Here is a 16,275-nt window from a genome sequence, read left to right on the forward strand (position 1 = left end):
ATATAAACAATAATTAAAACAATATACTTTTTGTTAAAAATACAGTGTTTTCTGTTAAAAATGTAACTAGAGCTTTGTCACAGATGTGACGAATACCCCCACATGCCGCATTGACACAGAATATTTTGCATGTTGTCTTCACAAAAAACAGCGGACACCATGCTCAATGTTTAAAATGCACAAAGTGACCTAGTTTTTGACCTGGCATGGCCCATGTTTGAACTTGACCTACACATCATCTAGATAAAACTTGAATTAGAGAGCAGACACCATGCTGAATGTTTAAAACGCACTAAGTGACCCAATGACCTAGTTTTTGACCCAACATGACCCATATTCTAACTTGACCTAGACATCATCTAGATACAACTTCTGACCAAGTTTGGTGAAGCTCGGATGAAAACTACTTGAATTAGAGAGCGGACACCATGCTCGATTTTTAAAAAGCACTAAGTGACCCCATGACCTAGTTTTTGACCTGCCAAGACCCATGTTTAAACTTGGACTAGACATCATCTAGATACAACTTCTGACCAAGTTTGGTGAAGCTCGGATGAAAACTGTATAAATATGAGAGCGGACACCATGCTCAATGTTTAAAACGCACTTAGTGACCCCGTGACCTGGTTTTTGACCCGGCATGACAAACTTGACCTAGACATCATCTAGATACAACATCTGACCAAGTTTGGTGAAAATCAGATGAAAACAACTTGAATTAGAGAGCGGACACTTAATACGGACCGACAGACAGACCGACTAACCAACATACAGACCGACCGACGACAGACAAGCTCACTCCTATATTCCCCCCTAAACTTCGTTTGTGGGGGTATAAAAATAGTCCATCGCTCTGAATAATATAAAATAATATATTTTGTTTAAATATTTTCATGTGCAAATATTATACAAGAAAAAGCCAGAAAATAAAAAACAAAAAGAATTTTAAGTTTTCCAAAAACAGTTTCTTACAAACTGGTGCTTTTTTACATTGAAGGTTGAACCGTGGTATTGTAATAGAAGAGTCATTGGGAGTCAGTAAATTCTAACCAGAGTTATTACCGATATCCATTTTCTGCTCAATACCTGTACAGTTCAAGTCGCTGGTCCAATATGGACCGTTATAGTTGAGGTAGATGAAGCTAGACTTGTAATGGAAGTAGGCCGATCCATTCATGAAGCCCAGCTCACGGCACACCACCCGGGCATCAGCATCGTCCCAGCCCGTCCAGCAGATACGCCCGGCCACCCCGAGATAATATAGCACCACCTGGCCAGTGTATACCAGGGAGCCCTTCAAAGCTAGGGAATAAGCTGGAGAAAAATATGAATAACTTTGACTGGGTATGCACATTTCACCAATTATAATTGAGTCGTGTTCTGAGAAAAACTGGGCATTATGCATGTGCGTTAAGTGTTGCCCCAGATTAGCCTGTGCAGTCCGCATATGCTAATCAGGGACGACACTTTCCGTCTAAACATAATATCGGTAAGGAGGGACTTTCTTGAAACTAAAAAAACCCAATAAGCAGAAAGTGTCATCTCTGATTAGCCTGTGCGGACTGCACAGGCTAATCTGGGACGACACTTTACGCACATGTATTAAGCCCAGTTTTCCCAGAATGCGGCTCAATTATGTTGTTGATGGTTAATGGTAGACTTATTTCCACTACTTTTCAGGTCAAGGTTCGATAAAACAATGATTGTCGACCAATGTATAGTTATATATTTTTCTAACAAGAAATCTCTATCTAACAATTGAGTCTTGGCTTTCCAAATGGGCAAAAGTTATTTAGAGATTGTCCACCGATCAACTTATTGTTGTTGACTAACATACATACATGATTTATTCTATGTTTTTCAGGTTTATTGTTGCTGTTCTTAAAATTACATACTTCACTTATTTGTATTCATAGATTTATGTACAAATAATTATGTAACCTTATCATAAGCTTTCAAGCTATACAATGGAGAGCCTGTTTCACTGAAGAGAACTTTCTCAATCACATGAACAATTGATATGAAACATAAGAATAAGGCAGATAAAAGTACTATACAGGCAATATCAAGTCCTAAATTTTATGAGAGATGTTAAATCTTGTCAAACATGTTGAAATTGCCCAACTTTTAAGACTGAACATAATCACCTGTTGATGTTGTGCGGTTGTAGCAAGTGACAGAGGCATAATTCTGTCTACTGCACAAAGTGCTGTTGATCACCAGTGCACATTGTGTCATCTGGGTTTCGTTACCATGGCACTGGGGTCGGTACACACTCATAGGCGATGTGTTGTAGCCGTAGGGAGAACAGCAGACGGCTATGCCGTGGTCATGACCCAGCACACGACACACAACCTCTGAAAACAAGGATGCAGAAGATACCTAGCAAGTGTCAAATGCAGATATGGTTATTAAGCGAAGCTTAGAAAACCTAAACCAGGATCATTGGTGTGCAGTTAAGGATAAGTGCTGAGCAAATAAACTTAGTGTGGGTACTCTTTAGTATTCTACAATGTACCCTGGGTAGGGAAAATATGCTTAAAGGCATGCTGCCATACTCTGGGTTACTTTTTAGATTATTTTTCGTACCCGTTATACATAGTAGTATATTGAAGAATATCTAAGCTTACAATTACAAATCGAGAGCTGCTGGCCAAAATGCCTGACTGCATGCACACCATGCCCCAATCTAATTAATAGGATTTTCAACTTCCCTGAAACACGGGTTATAAAAGTGAACCATAGACTGCATATACATACCTGCCTCATTGTCAGTGAATGTGTCGGCACACACTGTGAACCAGGGGTTGGCGTAGGGATCTGACTGCTGCACAAACACCTCCACTATGCCATTGGTCTGAGCGGTGGTGTAGTCGCCACGGTTCAGACGGGCTGATAATATTATTAATTGCTCAAGAAACATATAAATATTTGATTCCTCATATTTAAACGTTTAATATGCAGACTGCAGATCATTGTAAGCTATGTTAAAGGGCTAATAATAAAATGTGTGAATCACTTGGAAATGAAGAGTGTCTTGCACATCTGCTCTAAATGGTGATAACAATTTTGAGGTTGGAAGCAGAAATGGAAAAAATGTATATTATTGTTCAATTCACTTACACAACAATGCCCATTAAGAGGGTGATTTATGAGTACTTTTATACCAAGTAAACTTTTAATTTCACTACGGAAAGTCCCTATCAAGAAGTGAGCCAGAAAGATCACAAATAATATCTACCAGATCTGTAGCACTTCACTCCAGCATCATCAAAATGTGAACACCTGGACACTGTCTTGATATCCCATGATGCCCTGCACTGTCTCAGGTCAGTCTCAGTGCCCGTGCACTCTACGTGACTCATCCAGATTGGTTGAGCTGGGTCACCGCTGGCAACCAGGACGGTGACCTCTCCTCCAAGGAAACCCGCAGACTTGCAGAAAACGTCCGCATCCCTGTCCTCCCAGTAGAGGTCACATATTGTGCCCCACCGCCCGTTGACATACACTTCTGCTCGCCCACGGTCAGTCCTCTGGGACGACCCACCCAGGCGGTATGAAATGTTGTCTGGGAAACAGGGTGATTTTTTTATTATTTTTAAGTGGAAAACATATAATTAATTTGAAAACCTGAGTTGTTTTAATTATCTCCCTAAATGTGTAAAACAGAATATAAATTATTTGTAAACATGATGCTCCCACGCACTATTTAATGTTGTCTTGGTGAAAGCTTGATTTTGATTTTAGTAAGTGAAAAACAGGGATCATATATTGGCAAAATAAGTACAGTAGTATATATTGACTTGTAAACAGCAATAATTTGTTATTTATAAGTGCAAAACAAAAATAACTTATTTGGAAACATTATTGTTCAAGGCCGTGGCTAAAAGCAGGTGTGACAAGCAGTAGATATTGTCAGTAAGACAGGCATATTTTGTTATTCAAAAGTGTAACTCTGAGAACATTTATTTGCAGCCATTATTTTATAGGCAGTAGTATTTATACTGCATACTGCATGACTGAGTGGGTAACTGGCGCTTCTGATAAAGAAATGTTGAGCAGATACAACAGTTACACACTCAATACTGGATAAGAGCGATAGACTGAATTAATATGGGCCTCCCTCTGTGATAAAGGGGGTTTAATGAATGTGCATAAAGAATCATCCCAGATAAGCCTGTGCAGTCTGCACAGGCTAATCATGGAAACTTTCCGCTTTTATGATATTTGTGGTTTAAAGAAAGCCTCTTCTTAGCGAACATCTAGTTTAGCCAGAGGGTCGTCCCTGATAAGCCTGTGCAGACTGTACAGGCTTATCTGGGACAATACTTTACGCACATGCATTAAACACCCTTTTCACAGAGCGCGGCTCATATATAAATGTTGTTTAATTTCACTGCTTCTGACCGAAATCTGCTGAGTACCGTAATTACTCAAGTTTTTGGACAGCCTCTTTTTACCCAAAACTTATGATTTTTTGTGACTCTTAATTTTTGGACAAATGGGTTTTTGTCCATAATTAATGTCTCTTAATTTTCAGACAGTATATTTTCAACGCTATTCTATAGACATCAGCCCTGTTTTCACTTATCTTATGACACTTCGATAATGGATTTTTACAACCGGATTAAGGTCATAAAAGCTGACAGATGCATGCCTGAGGGCAATGGACCATTACATTTGCATAATTGGGTGAATAACCATGTATACGGGATGAATCAGTGTCCTCCTATTAAGGAAGCAGAATGTTTTCTGTCTTTACTTGTTTTCTTCTATATCATTTGAGGAAAAGCTGTGAAGTTGTATTTATTTTTGAAGCAGAAAAAGAAGAGTTAAACACAAGTTATTGTACTTTGATTTATTGCATTTATTTCTATAAATCATTACACTTTTCGGACACCTTAATTTTTGTTGCTAAATTTTTGGATACCTGTAATTTTTATATATTTTTTGTACCTAAATTTTCGGACACCATTAAATATTATTATTTTTAAGTGTCAGAAATCTTAAGAGTAATTATGGTATGCATTTTCTCTATACTAATTAGTATTTACATATTTGAGAAAAAAAAGTAACAAAATATAAAACAAGAGCTGTCAGAGGACAGCGTGCTCGACTTTTCAAGTGCTTAAGAGTATAACGTAAGCCATCATGGAGAGGGGGGTATAATGTGGGTGTGTGGTCATTTAATAGACGATCTTTCAAAAAAAAGGACAAAAAAAAAATATTTTTTTTTTTTTGGGGGGGGTGGGATTCTAGGGTGGGGCATGGGGGATGGTTTGGATGGAGTCCATTGTGGTATGTCAGGTAAGTGTTGTTTTGTCAAAGTATAAATCAAATGTGATCATAAATAAAGAAGTTATGGCAAATTAAGCAAAATTTATTTATTTGACCTTGAGAGTCAAGGTCATTCAAAGGTCAAGGTCAAATTCAACTTGCCAGGTACAGTAACATGATGATAGCAAGAAAGTATTTGAAGTTTGAAAGCAATAGCCTTGATACTTTCGAAGTAAAGTGGATCTAAAAACAAAATTTAACAAAATATTCAAAGTTACAAAGACAAAAAAGGGCCATTATTCCGTTAAAAAGCCAACCAGAAATATGCAACTTGCCCTGTACAGTCCCCTTACGATAGTTAGCGAGTTTCCCAAGTCTAAAAAGCAATAGCTATGATACTTTAGGAGTAAAATGGACCAAAACACAAAACTTAACCAAATGTTCAATTATCTAAGTATAAAAGGGGCCATAATTATGTCAAAATGCTTGATACAGTTGTCTGCTCTTGTTTATAGATTGGGGTCATGTTGGTAAAGAAGTATGCAAAATATGAAAGCAATATGTCAAAGGACATAGGAAATATTTGAGGTGGTACGCAAACTTTAACATAGATTTATCAATAATATTTATATTCCAAGTGAAAAAAGGGCCACAATTCTTACAAAATGCTTGATACAGTTGTCTGCTCTTGTTTATAGGTTGGAGTCATGTTGGTAAAGAAGTATGCAAAATATGAAAGCAATATGTCAAGGGACATAGGAAATATTTGAGGTGGAACGCAAACTTTAACATTTGCACGCTCATGCTCACGCCGACGCCGGGGTGAGTAGGATAGCTCCACTATATATATTTCATATATAATAGTCGAGCTAAGAATGTGAGTGCATTTGCTGTGAATATGTAGAACAATTGATCATTTACAACACATAAACTAACAACGTCTAATATTCAATTTCTTAACAATCATTTTCAGTCGTTTCATATATGCATAGTACAGTCAAAAACAGATTGGGGCAAACCTAATCGTATATAAATAAATATATTCATATACATCTCTGTCTATATTTGCCCCTTACTGATTACTTTGAAAAATGTCAATGCCCATATCTGAGGCAAGCAACAAACCTGTAGTCATGGAGCAGAAGACAGCAGCTCTTGTCAATCGAGAGCTGCAATTGTGTCCTGATATGAGTTCAGAGAACCCACAATCGGCCAATCGCTTCTCGGTGCCTGCACAGTCTACTTTGGCCAGGATCATGGGCCTTTCAGCTGTGTTTGTACCGTTTGTTGCAAAACCAGTCTGAAATCACAGTAAAGGATTAGAGATCAGTGAAAATATTGTATACTCAATCTATGACAATATTGATTTACAAACATTGGATATTAATGCATGAAATGCAGTTAAAAGTTTACAGCATGTACTGCTGGCTGAAAACTCAGGTACAAAGTGCCATAAATAATCAGAGATCAGCCAACTTATTTTCATTAAATTTGAAAGAAAAAATCATACAAACACATTTGTTTACGCACGTCGCACCATTCTTAGGTTTTTATGGTATAACAATGGTTTTAGAGAACTTTTATTACAGTGGGGCCAGAACTCTGTACACATATAGCATATTGAAGCCAATATTGAAACTAAACAAAAATACTGTATTAATGAAACATCATATATTTAACAAATTATGTTTGAAATTATAATGCCTTTCTTGAGTTCCCGTCTAAAACCATTTCCTTGAGGGGTTAAAGTTGAAAAAAGGCCATAACTCCATCAACATTTTATTGTCATGTAGCAAAATCAAACTTGTCTTTTACAACCTGAATATGTGCACCATATTATTAAATGCATCAAGCTTTACAACAGCTTTCATCAGAATACCATGATTTAAGAGAATGGAAGTCCAAAAAGGGCATAACTCTGTAAAACATTTGTGTTTTAAAATGAAAATCCAATAGGGCCAGGTTTAAAAAAAATACACATCCTTACTAAAAGTATTCAAATATGGCGAGCTATTCTTGAGTTAACATCTGAAAATAATGACAAAAATCAAATTGACTGACTAGCAGACCAGCTACTGAAAGGCTAACACCTTCCCCTAAAAAAAAAACACCATTATCTAAATATAGCACAGTAATGAAAGAAGACAGAATGTCCATGCACTTGAAGCAAAAATAACTGAAAACAAACTAACAAATCAAATGGCAAATAAAACACATACTGTATATCCCAGTTCACGACACAGAACTTTGGCATCATTGTCGTCCCATCCGATATCGCAAACAGCCCCCTGAAGGCCATATCGGGACACCTCTACATTACCAAAGTGTTCTCTGTCTGTTAGGGCCACCGTAAAATCTGCAATCATGAGTAACTAGTAACTTATTACATGCTATTGTATCTGTTAAGCTACAGTGGAACCCCTCTAAACCGGACAATCAGGGACCGAGAGGAAATTCCGGTTTAGAGAGGATTCCGGTTTATAGGGGAACTTGTCTATTTATTTTCAGAAGGTCAATGTCATAGCCTAATGTGGAAAAACACACACTTGGCAAATCTCAGTGCCTTTTCCTGTACGACCAGACCAGATATCGGCAATTACTTAGCCCTTAAAATACAGAACCAGTCCCATAGTTTGTTGATCTTTTTAAATGCTATCTCCTTGTTAAACCGACTGTTGTTTGGTGTAGAGTTGCTTCTCCAATGGGACATGTACACGTATTTTTTTCGCACAATATACCCGATCATTGACTTTCCTACCCCTCATTTCTATGACAGCATCTTGAGTGTAAGTTTATGCAATATCTTGGACTTTTTGATCAGTTTGATTTTGTCTCCTAGAGACAATTCCACGCGTTCGCTTAGAAGGAGGTTCACAAATTTTTAATATTAGTTGTCGTAATTGCCAATTTGAAAATCTAAATGAATATCTTAATGCAACTGCTTCAAGAACTCTGCAAATCAGCATTTTATATGACACTTTATTAGCAATTGTAATAAACAATTCAAAATTAAATAGAATTAAGCAATTTAAAATTTTAATGCGGCTTCCTACTTCAAAAACACACTAAAAAGAACCCTTTGTTTGCTATCATTAATTATTATCAGTATTATCACTTCTATTGATCAATATAAACCTCATAGGCTAAGTTTCTTTAAATTGTTTTGCGATTTTTACAGTTTACACAATTTTCGACCGCCTTTATTAATTTCACGCGTCTTTAATCCGCTATTCATAAGTTTTTGACTCTAGGTCTGAGGTGCGATAAACCGGTCCTGACCGGTTTAGAGAGGTACAATTACATATGGAATGACCCAATTTTGATCCAAACAATGATCGGTGTTCGGAATTGAGGGGATTCCGGTCTTGAGGAGATAATTTATGCATCGTTTTATAGGGACAAAAAATGGGAACGGACAATTTGTCCGGTTTAGAAAGGATTCCAGTATAGAGAGGATCCGGTTTAGAGGGTTTCCACTGTATTTGATTTGCATCCTTATTGGTTATTAACAGGTTTTGGATTAAGAAAATCACTCTTTTTAAAAAATATAATTACTTCTACAAACAATGTTCATTCACAATAATTGGTGATAAATAAAATACTATCAACAAATACAAAGAACAGAGAAACAAACATGACTCAATACAATCATTATCTCTGTTCATTTATTAATATTCTCCCAATACTGTATATCTCAAAGTACAGGAACAGTATAGCCATTTCTATGAAATCACGATAGCAAAGTGAACATTGCTATAGCTTAAATTAACGTCATATTCAAAGACTTTTTTGCATCAACAAATGATAAACAAGAAACCGTCAGAGACGGGTGATGCTCCCCAAAGTTTTTTTTGTCACAATATTGCACTATATATTCAGATAAAAGGAAACGTCTTGAGGGGCATAACTTTGGACAAAATAATACGATGGATGGTTTAGCAACTTACAAATTTCAAAGGGCCATAACTCTGTAAAAAATCATCCGACCAGAATCGGCTGATAATATGCACATCTCCTCTTGGTAGTGAAGCTTCCCATAAAGTTTAATTGAATTCCGGTCATTAATTGCTGAGAAATAGCCCGGACAAAAATTGTGCATGGACGGACACACGCACAGACAGACGAAGCGGTGACTATATGCTCCCCCAAAAAATTTTGGGGGAGCATAAAAAGACTTAAAAGAACTCACTTTCAAGTGGAGGAACAGTTTCAGAGCAAAGAACGGTAACATAATTTCCAGATGGACACGTCGCATTGAACTGCATCTGGCAAGACATGAAGTCAGTTTCACTGCCATTGCATCTTACGCCCGCGACCTCGATTGGGTTGTAAAATGTGAGCTTTGGCCCAAGACTTGAGCAGCACTGGGCTTTCCCATCCTTGTAACCCAGGTCGCGACACACCACCCCTGCTGCCACGTCGTCAAAGCCTGTGTCACACACACTGACCCAGCGGTTTGAGGTGACATTGAGAATTTGCAGCATACCGAAGTTGGGAACCGGTGAAGCAGACAGACGCACTGAAATTGTTTGTTTGTATTAATTTACTATTAGGCTGAGTTTATTACAAAGAATGCAAAGATTTTTGTTTAATAATTAACAGTTTTGTTTCTTTATAAAAATTAATTACCGGTATAAAGTTAAAAGTTGGCGTACTACTGCCGGTGGTGGCATCATGCCAAATAGCATACAAGTTCATGCCAAGTTTTCATCAATTTTTTTTTTCTGCTTCAAAGCCATTCAATTTTATCCAAGAATATCAACACTCTTCAAAGCTTATTGAAAAAAGATAAAGTGAGAGTTTCCTTGACCTACCATGGGAATAGCATTTCACGGCCATGTCAAACTTATGTGTGAAGCAGGGCGCTGATATTTCACCGCCCATCCCCGACAGCAGACATTCCCGTACTGACTTTTCTGTGCCCACACAGTTTACATTACTCAACCACACTTTACCAGTCAAGGGCGTATAACTGGGAAACGGGATGTAGACACCGTACTTGAACTTCAGCTGTTGGCATATGACAGTGGCTTCAAAATTGCTGAAATTTTATAAAATGTTGGAACTTAAATACATGAATAATTTTAATATCAAGATTATATCTCATCAATGTAGAAACAATTATTATAAGTATAACAAAATTTATTGTTACAAGAAAGTTAAGTGTCTTTATTAATGCATATACATGTATTATAGTAAACTTAACATTTACCATCATTACGTGTAATATATGTAGAAATAGTAAAAACCACATTTGCATATGCATACCGATTAATTACCAATTTAAGTTGTAGATATTAAGTTTTCATGCGAACAATACATGTTCTTTAAAAAAAAAATAAAGAAGAAAAGAAAAGTAACATGACCTAATGACACAGAGAATGTTCAAAGTTAAACACTTGAACCCTTTTTTAATAGGGCCAGATCTTTCCTGAGTGACCAGGCCACCCGGCACCATGCAATTTCTACCCTACTAACTGAACCATCCATGCTGTGACACGAGTTACATTCATTGCAATGTTACCTGATGAGAGTTCGATGCATACACACGCTGCCCCAAGTCCCATTGACCTTGACCTCAACAAAGCCTTCACCGGGATGGGCAGCGTTGGACAGACGTACTGAGAAGTCTGACGTATCTGCAACAAAACGTGTTATAACCAAGTTATTTAATGGTATTATGATATAAACCTGTCACTAGATGGACTGCTGCTAAAATTGTTCATTAACCTGAATAAGAACAAGTTAACAATCAAAACTTTTTCTAGATTAGCTAATTGGGCTGTTTTCATATGTGAGCAATGCATTTTTTGCTTATGCAATACGAGAATTTTAAGTTTGCTTGTCTCCAATAAATAGCATTTATTGAAAAAACAAGATGTGTTTGTGAAACACAATGTCCCCCTATATGATGTTTGACCTTGTAGGATGACCTTGACCTTGTGAAGGATGACCTTGACCTTGACCTTTCACCACTCAAAATGTGCAGCTCCATGAGATACACATGCATGCCAAATATCAAGTTGCTATCTTCAATATTGCAAAAGTATTCATAAAATAAGCGATTTGGGCCACATATATTTGACCTCTGACCTTGAAGGATGACCTTGACCTTGACCTTTCACCACTCAAAATGTGCAGCTCCATGAGATGCACATGCATGCCAAATATCAAGTTGCTATCTTCAATATTGCAAAAGTATTCATAAAATAAGCGATTTGGGCCACATATATTTGACCTCTGACCTTGAAGGATGACCTTGACCTTTCACCACTCAAAATGTGCAGCTCCATGAGATACACATGCATGCCAAATATCAAGTTGCTATCTTCAATATTAAAAAAGTATTCATAAAATGAGTGATTTTGGCCACATATATTTGACCTCTGACCTTGAAGGATGACCTTGACCTTGACATTTCACCACTCAAAATGTGCAGCTCCATGAGGTACACATGCATGCCAAATATGAAGTTGCTATCTTCAATATAGCAAAAGTTATTGCAAAATGTTAAAGTTGGCGCAAACAGACATACCAACAGACCAACAGACCAACAGACAGACCAACAGACAGGGCAAAAACAATATGTCCCCCACTACTATAGTGGGGGACATAAAAAATCCAGTTATGATTATTTATAAAAACTACCATAAAATGTACTTCATAAGCATGAGTTCAGCATCAACACATGTACTACATCCAAGCTAGTTATATTATTCCTAAACAAATTGCTTTTGGTCAAAAACTCATTTCTGTTACTGCTTCAGTTTTAAAATTGAAGTTGCATTTAGTACAAATTATGAATATTATAAATAAACTTTTAGATCATTTGTTCTCATACTAACACTAATGTTCAACCATAAATTTACTGGATTTATACAATTAAAATCACTGATAAAAATACTATCAAATCACCTTGGTTGCGATAGCAGAAAACGGCAGCATGAGAGAGAACAAAGCATCCAGAGACATTGCCCACATTGATGCCCGGGCACTGTTCCAGACGAGTCTCTGAGCCCGTACAGTTGGGCCCTCGTAACCAACGGAGATCCATTGTGGAGCGCAGTTTCACATCATCATTGTAATACCTAGAATGTGAATATTGTATGTAGAGTTGAGGATGTCAAGTTACCATAAACTTATTTTTGCAGAACAAATAAAGGCCAACAAATTTCACAAACTTTCATTAGTAAAAAATGTCAATAAAGAAGCTACATATGTGCCAGTAGAAGACAATGTCCCCAAATTGGACTGTGTCTAAACGTAAAAAAAACTGAAACAGAATATGGTGGTGCACAAGTTGACACTCTGATTTTTAGATGGTCGCTTAGCGACCGTCTAAGGTGGTTAGTCTTAAATTCAGGTCGATACGGCTTAGCTACTAGGAGCCCAATACCCGCTTACTACACGTATCCGCGCGAGAAAGAGTTGTATAATTTATGCAAGAGGTTTGAGTTCTCCAATTATATTCATTCTCAAATGGAAACATGATATTAATATCGTGTTAAATGCAATAGTTTCGAATGGTGCTTTTATAGAAAAAAATCAATAAACAATGTTCGTATTGTACGTGTCGTGGAGGAGATTGTTTATGCATGAATAAAATAGTCCACTTTCTGCAGCATCTTCATGACGTAGTATTTTTGCTCAGTCCATTCATAATATGAGGCTATAAATAGATGCGCCTGTCAATAAACAAAGGAAAGTCCACGAGCGATAACAACGCAATAGGTTACGCTCTCACATACACCTCAATGACGTAGTACAGGTCGTAAATTGAGGCTTTTAATAGATTCGGGAAAAAGTTAACGCTTATTTATATTTTCAATTTGTAAAACTTTGAACATAAGTTCAACAATAACTTTAGTGATACGATAGACAAAAACAAAAAAATGTTTCACAATCGCTAAACCCGAATATAACAAACAATTTATAATAATAATACGAATGACCTGTTTCGTAACCTCGTTCATGCTACTACAGCGGGTATTTCTTGAAAACGTTCTTTGGTTCTCAACAGATAGCGGTGATCTTTTGTATTTACGAGTGCTAGCAACGCAATAGTAGAAGGTTAGTAGAAGGTTTAGCTTGTTTATATTAACAGTTCTCACTACAAAGACAGTTGGTTATGAGTTCATCAATTACTACAGGCATACTATAGGCAACCTCGAAAATGCTTTATAATCGCTAAAACCGAAAACAACTAAATATATTATATTAAATATATTTATGACTATAAATATCTTTTAAAAATGTAGTCGGCGTATACGCTGACTTTGAAATAAAGTTTGCAATTTACTTTTCTAAATAAATAAATACAATTAAACAGAAGTTAAACTATTGTGTTGTGTTTTTCACTTGTAAGTTGCATATTCACCGCATGAAATGTGTGTTAGCATTGTCAAACCACACATTAGTGTGAGTAGATAAAAAATGTACTACGGGAGAGCACTTCATATGTGTCCTCATATGCCTTGTTATGAGTATCTTTCTTCACTATCGAAATATATCGTATGTTGATATTTGATTTAAACGCAGTTTTCTTTCGACACATTTAAATCACACATCAATAGCGCCGTCATGCAAAAATGGGTCCTATGCGTTTCGGCAAGCGTTTGTTAAACCCAACATGTGCTTTTGCGCAGTCAGGCCATAGGCGATGCTGTTTGCAGGCTGTCAAGTGACCTTTTTTCAAAAAGTAGGAAAAAATAGGAACTACTTTTGCAAGAAAAGTAGGAAAAAAGTAGGAAAAAGTAGGAACTTTTCCCTCAAAAGTAGGAATACATAATACTAATTTTTTAGACACAGGTCCATGAAACATAGCTTGAAACAGAGCAGGAGTGCCATCACATGTTCTTTATGGATACCCACTTGAAGCTACCTTAAGGGCCGAGAGGATTTCAGCCTTTTGTATCTGTTCCTTGTGTGATGGTTGTACTTGCATACAGATATATTTATCCCGACCACCCTGAGAGCTGCTTGGCTTTGGGGCACTTCCACGCTTTTGTGAATTACATGTATCATGCATGTATTTCATGTTTTCCTTGTGTTTTTATCCATCTGCATGACTTATCAGTTGATTAGCACCAGAATTACAACAAGATGGACTTCATTCAGACAGTACAATATCTTGCAAACTCATTGCCGGTATCTCTCTTGCACCATGATCCAAGTGTTTTTCCACTGTTGTCCAACTTCTCCATCCATGAAGGGTTAAACTTTGTTTTCCCACTAGGCATTTTAGCACTTATAGTGCATCTATGATAATTAAGTTTCAAGCAAAGCTACCCTGTTAAAGAAGTATAAGTAGATGCTGTTCATTTTGGTGTATCATCCAATAAGTGGTTAGAGGTCTTCTGTGTATCGATATAAAAATGGTAATATATTGTGCAATAAAAATGGTAATATAGTGTGCATGTCATATCCTTAAGCAGAAGACCAAATTTATTTAGTGATACACCAACTTGTTGTACAAGATTAATACTAGTATATAAGGCAGTGTCAATGCTCTGCTACAGCTACATTGTGAAACTTTTAAATTGACAATAGGGTGCAGTTATAATAACTTAAGTTACATTCAAACTCACTGGTCATTGCAGAGCAGATTATGCAACTGGAGATAGGACCTTATCACCTGACATCTTTTATGACATCATTGATTGGGCAATGAAACAGTTGCACTACATTGTTTATTCCAGTTTCAAATAATGGTTTTTTCATTACGGTATTGATTACTTCGCCGGAGTGTAATAATGCCGTTAAATAATTTTAATACTACGCTGTAACACCTTGAAGTTACCTCACTAACTATGGCATCATTAGACAAGAACTGTGTTTGTCAGAAACACAATGCCCACTATTGCGCCGCTTTGAAATAAAATTTCAATATATCATTTGGCAGGTTTAGAAAATATCTCCCTTTTAAAGCTTATTACCTCCCTTGGATTGTACTTTTTTACTTTTGACCTTGAAGGATGACCTTCACCTTTCACCACTCAAAATGTTCAGCTCCATGATATACACATGCATGCCAAATATCAAGTTGCTATCTTCAATATTGCAAAAGTTATGGCCCATATTAAAGTTTGCTGACAGACACACAGACAGACAGACAGACAGACAAACGGACTGACAGTACAACTGCTATATGCCACCCTACCGGGAGCATAAAAATGTATCGGGACATTTAGGCTCTGTGCATTTATTTTTAATTACTAAACATGATGTGCCTATGATATCAATAGAACATCATATCTGTTGTCATGTAATACAGAATTTATTACATTATATTTTTAAATGATGAAAACTCAGCAAAGCATCAGTTTTATCTTTTTCCAATAACTTGTGTAATAAATTCCATATTTCATAACCACTCATACAATACATGGTATCTCTATATCTCTACATTCCAAACAGCAATATCATGTAAATATGCATAAGGTTTGGTCAAATTGTTGTCAATAGAGACAAAATAAAACTGGAATAAACAATGGGTGCCCTCAGCTCTTGCATCACTGGGAACTGTGTAAGGTATGTGAAGTCTGCAGTGTACAAATGCTAAGGAAGTAAACAAGGCACTATTGTTACTTAAAAAAAATTGTCAATATTTTCAAAAGTTACATAAGAAATAAATATTTATGCTTCCTGAAGAGGTGCTAGAAGACAGTCAGCATGGGTTAATTGTCAGGTCTCATCTAGATGAATGCACATTACCAGGGATACAGTCATGCCATTGATTCATTCATCCTGCAAGTTTACTAAATAAACTCTTAAAAAAAATATTCTTAATTGAAAATGAAAAAGTAGGAATAGTAGGAAGATTTGGTAAAAAAATAGGAAAAAGTAGGATCCTGATGAAAAAGTAGGAAATAGTAGGAAAAAGTAGGAAAAAGTATGACCGCTTGACAGCCTGTGTTTGCTAAAAAAATCACTCAATATGTTATGTTTTTCCTTACCAGAAGGAGAGATAGCTGAGTGGGCTATTTATATGATGGGCGC

General features: G+C 36.6%; 1 protein-coding gene across 2 annotated transcripts in view; it reads right to left on the bottom strand.

Moving 5' to 3' along the window:
- LOC127879224 (deleted in malignant brain tumors 1 protein-like) overlaps positions 1–16,275 on the bottom strand; it is a 99,932-nt gene that overhangs the window by 13,616 nt on the left and 70,041 nt on the right. For both annotated transcript variants that reach the window (XM_052425928.1, XM_052425929.1), the window contains 10 exons: positions 12,193–12,365; positions 10,802–10,916; positions 10,092–10,318; positions 9,467–9,796; positions 7,497–7,633; positions 6,403–6,577; positions 3,242–3,568; positions 2,761–2,892; positions 2,148–2,357; positions 1,087–1,314 (listed from right to left, as the gene is read on the bottom strand). In XM_052425928.1, coding sequence (XP_052281888.1) covers positions 1,087–1,314; positions 2,148–2,357; positions 2,761–2,892; positions 3,242–3,568; positions 6,403–6,577; positions 7,497–7,633; positions 9,467–9,796; positions 10,092–10,318; positions 10,802–10,916; positions 12,193–12,365 — 2,054 coding nt within the window. The remainder of the gene's footprint in view (positions 1–1,086; positions 1,315–2,147; positions 2,358–2,760; positions 2,893–3,241; positions 3,569–6,402; positions 6,578–7,496; positions 7,634–9,466; positions 9,797–10,091; positions 10,319–10,801; positions 10,917–12,192; positions 12,366–16,275) is intronic.

The sequence above is a fragment of the Dreissena polymorpha genome, chromosome 4, assembly GCF_020536995.1.
Source record: "Dreissena polymorpha isolate Duluth1 chromosome 4, UMN_Dpol_1.0, whole genome shotgun sequence".
NCBI lineage: Eukaryota > Metazoa > Mollusca > Bivalvia > Myida > Dreissenidae > Dreissena > Dreissena polymorpha.